We start from the raw sequence: 16,090 nt of genomic DNA on the forward strand, positions 1-16,090 counted from the left end.
GACAGGTGGAGATTCAAATCTCTGTGCAAATCTAACAAGTACCCAGCTTCACATGGATTGTGATACACCTGTTAGACCAAGGATGCTTACCTTCTATCGCTCCAGGCAGCTAGACATGATCACCCAGCTAAAGTCTGCACTTCTCTTAACTTTAAACATCTGTCTGTCTATCTACTGTATCTCTGGTGAGGGGGGAGGGAGCCTTGCTTCTCTAGGTGGCAATTTTGCTGTTTTCACACACCCTTTGGCATGTAACATTCCAGCAGGGGAACTTTTTCAAAACTGGAAATGGTGGACCCCCGGGAAGCAAAAAACTGCTTGAGCATTTTGGTGTAAAGCAGCAGGGATGAATAAAATGCTCGCCAAATACAAATTTGGCCTGCATTTTGCTCATCCCTGCTTTACACCAAAATGCTCATGTAAAGTTTTGTTGTTGTGTGCCTTCAGGTTGTTTGTGACTTATGGCGACCCTAAGGTGAGGCTATATGGAGTTTTCATAGCAAGATTTGTTCAGGGGAGATTTGTATTGTCTTCCCCTAAGGCTGAGAGCATGTGACCTTCCCAAGGTCACCCAGTCAGTTGCGCAAAATAGGGAATCCAACCCTGGTCTCCAGAGTTGCTGGCCCAACACTCACACCACTACACCATGCTAGCTTCCTTCAGAACTAGCTAGAACCAATAATGGATTCGCCATACCACTGGAATGAGAGTAATCAGCTCCTGCTGTGTGTGCCCTTTTGGAGTAAAGCCACAAGCGTTGAGACCCCCAAGACAGTGTTGGTGCTGTGGTGTATCTCTACAGTCCTCTAAAGGGCAGGGGTTGCTGCACAGCAGAGGTGAAAATGTCTTACAGTTATTCTCAGACTATTTGCCTCTATCCCACCCCTCTCCCAGCTTCAAGCTGCATCAACTCTTAAAGTTATGAGATGGTTAAGGCAGTCTGCCACCATGTGACTGAAGAGGATACTGCAGGCTCCAAATACATGAATTTGTTATTGTGTGTTTCTGACTTATGGCAAACCTCTCACAGGTTTTTCTGGGGCTGAGAGTATGTGACTCATCCAAGGTCACCCAGTGGGTTTCTGTGGCCAAGTGGAGAATCAAACCCTGATTTCCAGAGTCACAGTTCAACACGCAAATCACTGACCACATGAATGCATTTAAAATAATAAGTATCAGCTATACTTCCCTATGACCCCCTTACTGTACAAGCCCAATTCCAGGTGTCCAGATTTCATTCTTTTGGTGACAGAAGGATTCTAGTCCAGCCATGTCACTGGCACACTACTTTTGTGTGTGCAAGGAGGACTGATTACTTTCTAGTGTGAGGAAGTTTTAAATTACGGAAACTCCTCTGCTACATCATGAAACTGCCCACCGTCTTATACTGCAGGATGAGTGATTGTTGTAGCATCGTTCTCATCTCCCACCCGGGCCCTACTGAATAATGCAGGCAAATAACACACAAGACACCCCTTCTTCACACAGCAAGGACATTTGATCAATTTATGAAGCATAAAATATACAGTTTCTTATGTACAAAGTGGACCAGAGGTGAGGGGGTGAGGGTAAGAGAAGGAACCAAAAATACAGTCACGTTTGGAGTCTTCCAGCCATGAGCCCAGGGAAAAGGGCAAGGGGAGAGAGGCCCATGCCAAAGAAAACGCCACCGGCTGGAGGCCACCCCCTTCCTCTTAAAGGCTGATATTTATAATATATAGTATATATATACACAGGAATCTCTGTACAGCAACAAACCCGACACGTGAAATGCAGTGCAGGGCAGGGAGAAAGTGCATGCTGGAGGGTGGGGTAGAGGGTGGGAAGACCTGACATGGGAGATGAAAGAAGTGGGGAAGAAGCCCAGGACACGGCAGGGTGGAAACAGGAGCTGCTACCGCAAGGCTGAAACCACCACCTGCTTGCAGCTCCAGGCAGGACTCCTGGGTTCCCCTTAAGAGCTGTGGAGCATAGTGAAGGGTATGGAAAACAAGGCATGGTGCTTCCAATCTGGGCCAAAAATCTGTGAAGCCACAGGTCTCCCTAAAGCCCTTCACTAAGCAGTCCTCTTGTTATTCTTCTCCCTTCTTACAAACAATCCAAGAGACCAGAAACCCAACCCCTCATGGAGCTTGCCTTCCTTAGAGCAGTTGATAAACGGGACACGTGGCTGTGACGAGAGAGAATGGCCAAAGGTACAAGGTGACATGGATCACATCAGCCATCCTCACCTTGGCCCCACTCCATCAATTATCACACCCATAATCACCAAGCAGCATGGCCATTTGGGGAGATGGGAATTGTAGTCCAAAGCTGTGGAGGAGGCCAGGGTGGAGAAGGGCTGGATTCAATCCCTCAAGTTCCTGTGAGGCTCCACCAAGGCTAAGCCCGCCTCCAGAGATGGCCACCTCCACCATATTGGCAAGTGGAAGTACTCCATTTGTGCCTCTAGTTTTAAGGGGAAACAGAATGTTTACAAGTGGGTTTAAACACCCAAATAATTTGATCGGTCCAAAAGCCACCATGTCCTTAGGAATCTATGACCAGGCACTACTGTATTAAATCAGAGCTCCTTTCCTTGCTTTCCAAAATTGCAAGATAGTGGTAGCCTTAAGCCAATCTCGTGTCTCCCTTGGACAAAACAAACAAACAAACAAACAGCTTCATTTATATACTGCTTCATACTGAACTAACAGTGTGTAAGCGGTTTACAAAGTGTAAGCTAATTGCTGCCAACAATCTGGGTACTCATTTTAGCAACCTCCTCGGAAGGATGCAAGCCTGAGTCAAGCTTGAGCCCTTTTGCTGGTATTGAACTCGCAACCTTGTGGTTTTGACTGAGTGGCTGCAGTACAGGCATTTAACCACTGTGCACCAGGGCTCCAAATCCAAGCATTAAAACCTAGCAGCTCTGTCTCTAATCCTACGGATGAGAGGGATGGGTGGCAGGCTGAGGTAACTGTGTTAGGCAAGGAAAGGTGGGGGAAAAGAATAGGCCAGACAGACCCTATAGGCTTGGCCTGGGACTAGAAAATCTTGATCCCATCTTTTCCCTCCAAAAACAAAGGGAATGGAGGGTTAAAGTGCATCTAAGCTTCCAAGGAGAGGAGGGAAAGGGCTTCACTACCTCCCTCCTACTGTCAGGCAGAGACACACTGACAGGATGAAAGAGCAATTCGGGTGACAGGAGAGAATAATATTCCTGCTTTCTGCTCCCGTTTTCCTCCATCCTCAAATCAGTGAAGGGGTGGTTCATACAAGGCCAGGGACAGATATATTTATATGTGAACCCCCCTCCCATTAAAAATGTATTCAGTGCAAACTCCAAAGCAGGGGTGGGGAGGGGAAAGGAGTAAGAATAGCCCTTTATGAATAAGAACTGAGAGGGCAAGACACTGTTCTGTGCAAATTTTTTTAAAAAGGAGAGCCTCCACTCCTCCCAAAAGTGGTTGGGGGCATAGTAGGCCCCTGTCCCCACCTCACCTGGGTGTGTGGTGTGTGAGGAACAAGGCAAAGGGTTGGGGATCTTTACTTTGTAAGAACAGAAAGTGTCCTTCTAAGAGAAACGTCCTTGGTGGTCCTTGTGGATGCAGGGGGAGCAGGGAAGAAACACACCAGAAGCGTCCAGGAAGACAAATCCTGAAGAGGCTCTGAAGGAGAAAGTGGCACAGGTGTCAGGCTGTAGGCCAGTGTCTGTGTGAGCTCCAATGCAAGGGATCTGCCCGCAGATGCCCCTGCCTTGGCAATACCACTGCCACACCTGCCCTCTGGCCATGGCAACGCACCCAGGCAAAGAATACATCCATCCCCCATCTGCAACCCTTAAAGCCAGAAGCTACTTGGCAAGAACAACAGGTTCTGTCATCACTGAATTTCCATGCAGATCTGAGGCACAGGATGATTCCTCACCTGGACTATATTGGGTCAAAGAGGGGCATACAGAATTGACTTTAAATGGCTGGGAAGCTGTGGGTTGGAGGGAAAGCGAGAGAAAGAGACTGTTTAATTAATTAATTAATTAATTTCATTTATATGCCACCTTTCTCCCAGAAGAGACCCAAGGCGACTCAGAGATAAATTCTTTCCTTTCTTACCACTCGGCCTCCATCGTCATGGTTTTTAACAGCCATTGCCACATTGGTACAGGAGATAGGGTTGCCGGAGGGGAAACTGGAGAGGACTCCTGTATCTTGAATTTCTGCAAGTGTTGCTTTGCCATGCAACCAGCAACAACTGCTGAAATTTCCTCTCCTATACAACCACCAAGGAGCCCTCTCCAGTTTTTACTCTGGAAACCTTAAGTGGAGAACAAACACCAGATTGAGCTAACTTCTATATTGCAATATCTGGAGCAGCTTTTCTGTCTTCAACCAGCAAAAGAACAGAAGGAAGCCTGCTGCCTACAGACTCTTTCTCTTTCAGAAAACCAAGGCCACCCTGGTTGTCCAATGTGACTCAAGTTCCTAAGCTTCTAGGGTGCCTCCTAACATCAAATCCCAAATGTGAAACTGGCAACAAATTTTCAGGCCACAAGCAATACTGCATCAACCATGTAAGCTCCAACTCTCTTTTCAACGTTCACCAGGACCATTTTGTTAATTAAAAGGAAGAGTTTTAGTTGACAGAAACTGCAATTTGATATTGTAAATGTTGCCTTGTATAAAAAGATAAAAGGCAAAGGCCTCCTCTTTGGCCATCCTTCCCAGAAAAACTGACTTTGGGCAGGTCTGAGAAATGGCCACCTGCTCTAGAAATCATCAGGGAGGCTAGGCCTGAATCTTTCTCCCTTGACAGCCAGTTTTCTTGGAGGAAGGAGACTTTTGCAGGGAGTGCTACACTACCACCATCTCCAATCCCGCTTATGAATAGTGTTGACTACCTTCTGTGCCATTGTCAAGAAGGAAGGATGCACAAGGGCTACAAAATTACACTAGATTTCTTCCTGCTGCAGCACATCGAGAGAAAATGCTGGTGGGAAATTCTGTGCCAGGGACAAATTCCCTAAGCCAGCACAACCAGAAAGCACCACACCTTCCTCCTTCACTGGGCCTCAGGTTTTTAACATCATCCCTCTCTGCAGAGATGCTGTTTTCTAAGCAAAAGGGGAGAAGTGGGCAGGGGCAAGAAGAGAGGAAGAGGTGAAGCCCCTCAGCAGCAAAGCCCAAATGTGGAGCCGGTGCTATCCTCAGGCCGCCAGCGGTGTTGCAGGTCCGGACTTCTTCCTTTCCAAGGGAGGCCCTCTCTCAGTTCTGATCCTAGGAAAAAGAGGGGCGACGGGATGTGGAGTGGGGAGGAGGAAGGGGAATGGCCATAAAGTCTAGACACCCTCCTGACCTCCCCTGTCTTCCCATCACCTCAGCCCGGACAGAGGAGACCCCGAGCTCTGTTATTTATATATGTATATTTAGCCACCAATCCTGCGGTGGCGGCTGCTGTGTTGGCATTCCTCACACAACAGTGCTGATTCTGTTGACCTGCTTCGGTTTGGGATTGGGGGGGCCCTGGTTGGGCATGGCTTGAGGGCCCCCCTGGTGCATGGGGATGTGCTGGGGCAATGGGGAGGTAGGAGCTGCTGGAGAGTGGGGGCTGAGGGGAGTGTGAGGAGAGGGGGGTGGGAGAGGCGGGTAGGATGGGTGAGGGGGAATGGGAGAATGAGGAGGGGGCATTGGGGGTTGCCCATGGTGTTGCTGAACAGGATGGCCGTGATGCCCTGGGTATGGCCCCACGCCGGGCGGAGGAGGGGGCCGCTGGAGGATCTGGGCAGGGTGATGGCTGAAGATAAAGTGCTTGGGAGCCTGTTGCCGGTGCAGAGTGTGTTGACCACTGCCACCGGTCTGGTGGAGCTGCTGAGGGTACGTATGAGCAAGGGCATGCTGAGGGGCAGGGCTGTACAGGGGCAGTGGTGAAGTGGGCTGGCGCCCATGGGGAAAGGGAGGATGTTGGGAAGCAGCAGCAGCAGCAGCGGCCAGCTGGTGAGCCCGCTTCTGCTGGCTGGGCCGACCCAGAGTGTAGTGGTGGTGGGGCTGTGGGGTGGGGAAGGCTGGCACGGCCTGTTTCTGGGGTGGGGCAGAGAGGGGGGGCTGTTGGGAGTGGTGGTAGCGCTGGATCTGGGGTGGCAAGGGGTTAGAGGGCAAGGCGAGTGGTGGGGGCGGAGGGGCAGGCTGCTGGGGTGGAGGGGGCTGCTGGGGGTAAGGAGGGGGCGGCTGGGAGGATGGGCCATGGCAGTACTGGGCATGCAGCGCCTGCAGCTTGGACTGGCTGCTGTCAGGGAGGGATGGGTGGCTGTGGTGAGGGTGATGCTGAGGAAGGTGGTGGTGGGATGACGAGGCCGAAGAGGAAGAGGCTGAGGCTTGACTGGGGGGCGTCTGAAAGGGACCCTTCCCACGCTTGCTGCCGAAAAGGGAGCCCAAGAAAGACGAGGAGTTAGAGGGAGGCCGAGGCTGAGGCTTGTATTCCTCGGGAGGAGGAGGAGGTGGCACTCTCTGGTGGGGACGAGGGCTGCTAATGATAGATCCCTGGAGCAACACGGAAGGAGTGAGGGAAGAGAGAGAGAGAAAAAGAAAGAAAGAAAGAGAGAGAGAGAGAGAGAGAGAAAGAAAGAAAGAAAGAAAGTATCAGAGGGAGAGGAAAAGAGAGACAGAAAGAGACGGAGGGCGAGAGAAACATAGGGAGAGAGAAAGGGGGGAGTATTAGACAATTGTCTTCCATAATCACCTGATGCCTATAAGGTTACAACTATCCTTACACTGGCTCAGAGAAGACCCACCATTCTTGCCTGTCTGAAAGAGGGATGGCCTCAGTTACCAAAATGGCACTTTGGGCAGTTGCTGGCCAGCCCTTCCACACCCCAAAAATGACTCCCATGTTCTTCCAGCCTCTTGAGTCTCTCTCTGCTAGGGGTAGAGGTATAGACAAAAGAAAATGAGAGAGAGAGAAAGAGAGAGAGACTGAGAGAGAGAAATAACAGCAAGACTGCAAGGAGGCAAAGTCCATGGGGTAGGGTTGGGGGAACCCACCTGTGCCCCTCCGCCCACTCCACTCCAACACCTGGCTCTTTTCACTCTTGCCCACTTACTTCAATTGTGCTGTCCAAGGATCCCACGCTGTTACGACGGCCCCGCTTGCCTGCAACAGAGCAGGAGTTAGCGAGACCTGAGCTCCTCTCACCTGACCTTTCAAGCCAACATTTCCAACTTTGTATTGAGGTGGGGGGATGGAAGACCCTCCCCAAAAGCAGAGCAACAGAGCAGAGGCACAGTTAGCAGAAGACAGAGTAAAAACAGAGAGTCTTGCCCCTGTTCCACTTCAGCCTGATGCAGTGCAGGGATTGCATGAAACACACGCATGATGGAGGGCCTCTTCTTCTGCTATTAAACTATTTTGCCACAGTGTGCAAATATCTAGTTGTCCCTTACCCCCCTCCGCTTAATACTTGAATACTTGCACTTTTTAAAGACTCAGAACATACTAACAGTTTCTTCCCACCCACCCAACAGGGTTGGCTCTATAAAATCAGAGAAATGTATCTGTTTTCCCAACAACAACAAGGAACCCACCCCGATTCCTCTCTGCTGATCAGACTTGCAATCAAAATTCTGGGGTTCCATATTCTTTAGTCATGTCGATGGAAGGGAATTAAAATATAGGGGAGAATATAACCCACATCTTCAGCTTTCTTTTAACCAGGTGTGTGTATATATGTGTGTGCGTGTGCACAAGCAATAAATACAGTTTAGGGAGGGGCAATTTCTAGAGTGGAATAAAAACCAGGCAGAAGTGCAGCAGAACTTTTTTTTAAAGTATGGATTCCACTAAAATATTGAGGTTCAAAAGGATCAAGTTCCAATGCTTTTTCTAGACTGCACTGCTCACCTTCTATGTGACTACAGGTGTTTCAACTTTGAATGCTCCCCTCATACAAAATTTATCTGCAGGTAGAAACTAGCATGCCAGGTGGAAAGGTTCAGCCTAGACTTTTCCTATTTTTCTATACACAGGTATTTGTCTTCTCATAAGAGAATATCTGAAAGAAACAACTTTACACCTAATGTCTTAAATGATGCAGTCTAGAAAAATTTCTACCAGGTTCTTCCAAATGCATAAACTAGTCTTGTTTGTGGAATCCTGAAAATGGAGCCTAGAATAGCCCCCCTGATATTCATCGCTGCAAGCAGAGGCCTCTAGCACACTTGGGAAGGGGAGTCGTGATGGCACCAACTACATTTCATATTAGAAGCCATCTGGCAACGCCTAGAATGGTGCAAGAATCCCACAGTCTGTCACAAATTTCAGTTCTTGAGGAACCTGGAGGCTTTCCTTTTAAGATCTCCTCAGCATAAATCGAGAAATTCTGTTTCCTTCCTCAGCTTCAGCCCAGCCCTGAGCCTACCAGGCCCTCTCCTCCTGGAGCCATGGTAAGAACCCAGAGTCCTGATCCCCAGTCCCTCACCAGCATCGGAGAGGTCGCGGAGGGAGCTGCTGAGGGCACTTCTCTTCAGCCCTTCTCCCACAGTGTAGGCATCCTCCAGGCTGCTTCGAGTCAGCGTCCCATTCACGGCATCCTTAGGACCAGAGGAGGGGGAGGCGTTGGGGCGCATCACTCCTTTCTGCTTCTCTAACTCCGCTGTAAAGGGTAAGGATGCAAAAGGAGACAGACAGGTACACATTTAAGGTCCCTCTCTTTGTCACCATGCAGCTCTGATTTACAAACCTTGCCCTCTGTACTGAAGGAGATCCTGTGCTATGTCTGGATATAACAAAAACAAAATGCTACAAACACAGTTGGTTCTTCATATCCCTGGATTCTTTATTCACAAATGCAAGCCTCCATGGCTTGTAAATATATATAAATTCCAAAAAAGCAAACCTTGATTTTTCCATTTATATAAGTGACACTATTTTACTATCCATTGTATTTAATGGGACTTGAACGTCTACAGATTTTGGTATCCAAGAGAGATTTTGGAACTAAATTCCAGGAGATATCAAGGGTCCACTGTATGCAGAATTAAATCCAAATTGTTAGAAGAACTGAGCTCTGTATGGCAGAAACAGCCCATCCTTTGAATGCTGTGGGCCTGACCAATGCTCCCAGTTTGTTCCTGCTCTTTATAACAGTCACAAATTTTCAAATATATTTCCCACAGCAAGGAGGAACAGGACCAACTACTCACATTCCACACGATATTTCTCCATCTCTTGTACTTCTGCGATGGACTCCCGCAGGTCGCTGGTGAAGCGCAATCGATCCTGTAAACTGGGGGCGTTGAAAATGATCAGGACTTTCCTTTCCCCACCAGGAACAGCTGAGAGTAGCTTAATCCCGAACTGGTAGTCTGTGTGGAAGAGATTCAGAAGCCAGATGAGTGTGGGTCCTCTCCCATTCAAGCATTAGGCAATCAGGAAATATTTATTTATTTAATTTATTTATTCCCCATCTTTTGCCCAGCACAGGATCCAAGGCAGCATGCAACATTTTAAAAGCACAATACAATCTTTAAAAAAAAATTAGCATGAAAGCTAAAATACAATCAAACTGAATTTCTATTTTAAAAACATGTTAAAACAGCATTAAAAGATAGTCAAAACAAAACAAAATGAAAATACTTCCTCCTTTAAAAGCCCCATCTGCTGCAACAGACTAAAAACCAGAAGCTTTCTTAAATAAAAATAGGCCAGAATGGTGGGTTTTCTCAGGAGGAAGGCACCACAGTGGTTCTGACTATAGATCTGAGGTACAGGAGATGGTGGAGGGGCCAGACACTGGTTAAACCATCTTAGTGCATAAGCAAAGAGTGAGAGACAGAAGACCAAATGGACCTACTGTTCTTGTGGGAGCTGGAGGTACAGTCCGAGAAGGTTCACTGTTTCAAGGTCCATGGAATCAAAATGGAGAGAAGGGAGAAGATACTAATCTGGTATATTTTTTAAGTACTTCAGGGTTGGAACCCTTGACCCTTCAGATCTTTTGGTCTATAACTCCCAAGCGTACAACCCAGCACAACAATGGTAAGGAATTGTGGGAACTGTAAGCCAAACCATCTAGAGTGCCAAAGCCTCCTCATTCCTGTTCTATTACAGGAAGCCTCCACTTATATAATAATAATAATAATAATAATAATAATAATAATAATAATAATAATACAGTAATAATAATAATAAGGCAAGCCTATCATGTTTTTGTTGGCACATTTGTTTAGGGGAATTGGAATTACTGCCTAGCCCTAACTCTGCCACAAGGAAGCATGGAAACTGTGTGGCCCTCCAGATGTTGCTGGACTACAGCTTCCAGCAGCCCTAACCAGCATAACCAATGGTGACGAACAGTGGGAGCTACAGTTCAACAAAATCTGGAGGGCTGTACAATTCCTGCCTCTGAACTATAGCAACAAATACAGCACTTGGCACTCCCAGACACATTTTATCTTCTTCTCAATATCTTTCCTTCATTTCATGAATTAAATCTTCCATTTGTTATTGTTGTGGGCCTTCAAGTCATTTCCATCTTATGGCAACCCTAAGGTGACCCTATCATGGGGTTTTCTTGGCAAGCTTCTTGGCAAGGCGGTTTGCCATTGCCATCCTCTGAGGCTGATAAAATGTGACCAAAAATGTGGTACATGGCTATAATTTAGATCTGTTTAAACAGTGGAGCATCCAAAAATGAGCCAGTGAAAGTCAGGGGCTTCCTACAGATGACCCAGGAGTCTTGATGGTGTGTGTGTGTGGGTGTAACAAACAGACTGCTAATCCTTTTTGTAGCTGGTAAGGACACTTACAGGAATTCTGAAAGAGCTGCAACTGCATCTCGACAAGAGGGAAGCTCTGGCGGAAACTGTAGGTCACAAGGATCTTCTTCTTCTGAAATATCTTTGTCACCTAAATGTGGTGTGTTTGTTTAGGAGAGGATGAAAGAGAAAAAGATTTAAAAAGAGAGGGTAAGAACAAGAAGTCAGATGCTACTCTGTGACTTCTGGATCTATCCAGAAGTATGCCATCTGCACTAGCCAAACCCCACTTCTAAGCTAAGATGGAACAGCCTAGCCCACCAATTAAGATAATTTTCATTGTTATCCTACATTTCAAGGAATCACATCAAAACAAACAACAACAAAAACCAGAGTGGACATAAACATGACACAAACAGAATGGGATCTGGTTCTTTGGATCTGAGTATTATACTAACCAACAATATTTGTAGGAACCATATGGATTGATGTGGTTCCTTCCCATGAAAGGCATCACCAAGTCCAAGAGAAGATGAAAAATTCACATTTAAAAGAACTGTGTAACATATTCTTCCCCATAATCCTGGACATTTTGACAACAGAAATGGATGGGAAGAACCTATTCACTTTGTATGATACAGGACTAGAAAGGGTAAGGTAAAATATAGCATTTCACCATTTCTTAAGTCTGTTCAAAGTAATCCAGTAATCTCAGTTCTTCAACTTTAAATATTTGCATTTAAAAACATAAAGGAAGCACTATAGAATTATTGTGGTATTCTCAGTCTATCCAAGGTCTTTCTAACCTGCATGAATTTTTTGTAGGTTCATTCATATACTTTCATACCCCTCTGAGTCCTTTCTTCATTGTGTGGTTTTATTGACAAAAGTATTTTAATTAAGGCAGTTTCATGAATCACAGTTGCACTCTAGCACTGGGACATATCTCCTTCCCTCAACATGACAAGGCCCATAGAGTGGTGACAATGGGAATGGCAACAGCTACACAACATCCATTGTTGGAGAGAAACTAAGAGGTAGTAGGCAGGCATGCAGGCTGGCAATAAGGCATTCCTTGATTGAAATAACTCCTAATAAGAAATGTTGTGAATTTTTGCCTGCAGTGTCAGACCTCCCACCTCACCTGGGCTAGTCTAAACTGTCACAAGGTAAGGCAGCCGGATGTGTTAAAAAAAAAAATCTAGGCTCATTCCCAACTCCCCCTTCCTACCCACGAATCCGGTGCCTTTGCTTCTCTCCTTACCACTAAGAGGTCGTTGAAGAGGAAGACTTCCCGCTGGTGCAGCCCAAGCCTCTGGGGCCGGTTGGGGTCAGGCACCTCATACAGCTGACAGCAGCAAACCAGACGTCTGTGGGGCAGTGAGAGGACCTGCGTGGGATAGATTAAAAAAATAAGTTTGGCGCTAGAACCAAGAAGATTGGGGTGGGGAGGGATCCCTGACTAAACCACCACCACCTTTCTCCAAAGTCTTCTCCTGACTCACCGGTTTTTTACCCACAATCATGCGCTCAACTGCTTGGACCTGAGAAACATGGTCATCATTGGTACGCAGCTCCCGGCTCTGAATCCGCTGGTAAATCCCTACCAGTAGATCCCGAGGGATATCTTCCCCATTATCTACTCCTGGTGAAGAAGCCAAAGATGGAGAGTCAACAGGCGGAGCATAAGCCACATTTAGTCTGTTTTGGAAGGCAGCTATAATAACATGTATTTAACACTGTGGAACAGGTAAAGTGTCACCTTCCAGATGCTGCTAAACCACAGCTCCTATTAGCCTTGGTTGGCATAGTCAATGGAAGGGAATTGTGGGCATTGCTATCTGACAACATCTGGAGGGCCACATGTTCCTCACTCCTGACCATTCTTCGCAATGCTCTCTATAGATGTTAGCCCTAGCAACAGGCCTGTAAAGTAGGCTAATGCTGTTATTATTTGTTTGAAGACTGGGAGAAAACAACATGTTCCCTGATGCCTTCTTATGAGTAAATGGCTGAGTTGAAATTCAAAGTCAGAATCTGGACTGTGGAAATTCTCACTGATATTCTGGGTCAAATATGCTTTAGTTGAAGAAGTGTTCTTCGGTGGCTCCTTTCTTTCTGCATGTGTTACAGCATATTAATTTTGTATCAGAAAAATCTTTTAATATTTGCAGATGTGTATGTGTTTTTATATTATATTCCTGTGACTTGGAACTTAACAGATGGTCATCATGGCTGGATGATCCATGCCCTTTCTGTAGCCAAAAGACACATACTGGAAGGCTGCAAAGGCAAATATACTTGCCATCCATTGTCTAGCAGTCAGAGGATCTTACTGCTTTATTAACACACTCATGTATACCTTACAGATACTGGCTTCAGTCAGACTGTATATCTGGGAACATATGCCCAGCTTATCAATGTATATCCCTAGCCCATATCCCATGTACAGTTGATCCTCCATATCCACGGATTCTGCATCAAGGGAGTCAACCATATATGGCTTAAAAATATATTTTCAATTCCAAAAAGCACACCATGATTTCGCTGTTTTATATTAGGGACACCATTTTACTGCCCCACTGTATATAATGGGATTTGAGCATCCACAGATTTTGGTATCCACTGTGGGTCCTGGAACCAAATCCCAGGAGATACCAAGGGCCCACTGTATTCTCCTCCTGCCCTCTTTTCCTTTTCTCTATCTCTTTCCTTTTCCTCATTTTTGTACTTTAAATAAAAAAGCTTAATCTAGGACAATTAAAAAAAACTTGAATTAGAATCAACAGGGTGCTAGGCATTGTATGTTGTCCAGAAAGGTACTGTACCTGCCTAGAAGGTCTAGCACACATTGGAGTTTATCAAACGGGATGGGAGGCTCTCAATTTCGAAAGAGAAGATAGCGAGGTCAATTCGAAAATTCAAGCAATTATGTGATTACTTATCACACCTTAAATTCGCTGTAATGGCCTCCCTGAACGTGACCCAGATTCTGTGCAAAGTAAGCCCTCACATTGGTGGGTTCTTAATTGTGAATTGGCACCCTTGTGCATGCTCAGTGAGACTCCAGATGACTGGAGCATAGCATATTTAGGCGAGTGAGAGAGAGGAACCAAGGAACCCCACAATTTACAAAAGAGGTTGGGGAGTGGGGTGGGAAGAATGGTTGAAAGAACATGAGCTATTCATGTTAAAACAAGCATATATTCACTCTTGTCACATTAAAATGTGAATATAATGGTTATCCAATAGCTCTGGGTCCATGCCTCTTAATTAGCAGGCAGCAGCCCTCCCTTAGCAATGCTGAAGGACAGGCGGAATCCAAATTGAAGCGGATTTGCAGCATGGCTTTATGGGAAACTCACCCTTCCAGATTGGGGGGGAGAACCAGGACCAAAGGAGACATGCACATCACACCAAACAACTGCACACTGCAAGGACGTAGCCAGGATTTTGGGAAGGGGGGGGTCAAGACTAAGTGCCACCATTTTGAGAGGCTAAGAGCCCCCCCCCAAGACACAAAAAGAGGGTCGAGCGTTTACCCGCGACACCTTGATGGCACCACTTTAACTTCCGTTATGGCTTCGTGCAATGGAATCTTGGGAACTGTAGTTGAGTCATCTGTCAGGTGCCACAACAAACTACAAATCCCAGCATTTCACAACATGGAGCCAAGTGCAGTTAAAGTGGCATCAAACTGGATTATTTTTTCAGTGCAGATGCAAACTGAGTCCTTCCTCTGAAGGTGTTTACATCAGATAAATTCAGCTCGATAAAGCAAAGTGCAGCTGCTCAAGCAATGAGCGGCAGCCACTCTGTTCATGCTCAGAGACACTCTGCTCATGCTTTGAGACACTGTATTCCAACATCTGAGCTGAGCTACGAACCCAGGCTGCATCCACACATTTCATTCCCACTTCCAAGAGGGATTTTTAATTTTGAGACACACACACACACACACACCTTTTAATTCCAAGACCTACCTATGTATCTATCTACCATAATTTTTAATTCCAAGCCATTATACGTTCCTTTCTTTTTATATTAAACAAACCCCTTTAAGAGAATCCTATTTTGGGAGAAAGGCAGAGTATAAAATCAATCAATAAAAAATTATAGTGCAATAGTCCATCAGTGCATGGCTTGCATTATAAGACTTTATACCTTTATACATTTAAAAACTATTAAAATCACAGTAGGCTCAGAGTGCTACAGAATCATGGAATCATAGAGTTGGAAGAGACCCCAAGAATGGCCATCCAGTCCAACCCCATTCTGCCATGCAGGAACTCCCAGTCAAAGCATCCTCAACAAATTATGTAATGGAGGTGTCCATCTGCATTGTAGAAAGATATACTATAGATTAATGCTATGGAAAATCACCACCTTGAGTCTGTATATTGGGAGAAAGGCGGGATATAAGAAAATAACAACAACAACAATATCTGGGTATTGTAGTTTTGTGAGACATTTAGCCTTCTTTGTCAGGGCCATCCAGTCCAACCCCATTCTGCCATGCAGGAACTCTCCATCAAAGCATCTGCATTGACATGCTGAAAAAGGGCCAGCTAACTGTATTTTATTCTATTTGTCTTTTAAAAAAGAGAAAAAACAAGGCTGGAAGGAAGCCTCTTGCCTTTTTGCATCACAGACCCTCCTCTTTTTTGTTGTTGCAAAAATCCAGAAATGACTGTTTTTGAAAACATGAGTCCATTCTCAGGATAAATGTCCAGAGTAGAGCCTGAGTCTCCTTTCTCTGGACTTCCAAAACCCCAAACTGACCCTGAGAGCATCTGGTCTGACCCCCAACTCAAGAAAACTTGGAAATCCTGAAGGTTTAGATCAATGACTGAATTATTGAATTATACAAGGCATAGTGGTCTCAGGGTTTTGCTGAAGCTCAGTATGCAGAAGCACAACATTATTTTAAAAATATTGTGCATTAAATTACCTTCAGTCTATGTCTATGAGATGCATATGAAACATACATGGATCCCATCTCCCAGTATAATATCCCATTAGACATAATACTGTATATAAATATACCCAAATCTGAAAAACTCCAAAATCCAAAATACATCTAATCCTCAGCACTTTGGGTAAGGGATATTATTATTATTATTATTATTATTATTATTATTATTATTATTATTATTATTATTATTATACTATATTGTACATGGATATAACAGCTAAAAGTTAGAAGTCACCTTTTCCTTCTTTTCTTCAGTTCTCCCTGAGGGAGGAAGGGGAGGAGGAGGAGGAGGAGTGGAAGCTGGACTCTGAAGGAAACGAAAGCGAGTCATAGGGACTCCCTCTCCCTCTCTCTCTCTGTGTGTCTCTCTCCCCCTCCCTCTCTTCCT

At 45.7% G+C, this 16,090-nt stretch overlaps 1 protein-coding gene across 4 annotated transcripts in view; it reads right to left on the reverse strand.

The window, feature by feature from the left end:
• Window positions 1–2,760: 2,760 nt before the first annotated feature.
• Window positions 2,761–16,090, reverse strand: part of IQSEC2 (IQ motif and Sec7 domain ArfGEF 2) — a 230,203-nt gene continuing 216,873 nt past the window's right edge. For all 4 annotated transcript variants that reach the window (XM_042452402.1, XM_042452401.1, XM_042452405.1 and 1 more), the window contains 7 exons: window positions 12,233–12,372; window positions 11,992–12,117; window positions 10,779–10,878; window positions 9,174–9,335; window positions 8,450–8,623; window positions 7,076–7,125; window positions 2,761–6,515 (listed from right to left, as the gene is read on the reverse strand). In XM_042452402.1, coding sequence (XP_042308336.1) covers window positions 5,448–6,515; window positions 7,076–7,125; window positions 8,450–8,623; window positions 9,174–9,335; window positions 10,779–10,878; window positions 11,992–12,117; window positions 12,233–12,372 — 1,820 coding nt within the window. In that variant the 3' untranslated portion in view covers window positions 2,761–5,447. The remainder of the gene's footprint in view (window positions 6,516–7,075; window positions 7,126–8,449; window positions 8,624–9,173; window positions 9,336–10,778; window positions 10,879–11,991; window positions 12,118–12,232; window positions 12,373–16,090) is intronic.

This window comes from Sceloporus undulatus, chromosome 2 (assembly GCF_019175285.1).
Source record: "Sceloporus undulatus isolate JIND9_A2432 ecotype Alabama chromosome 2, SceUnd_v1.1, whole genome shotgun sequence".
Lineage (NCBI taxonomy): Eukaryota > Metazoa > Chordata > Lepidosauria > Squamata > Phrynosomatidae > Sceloporus > Sceloporus undulatus.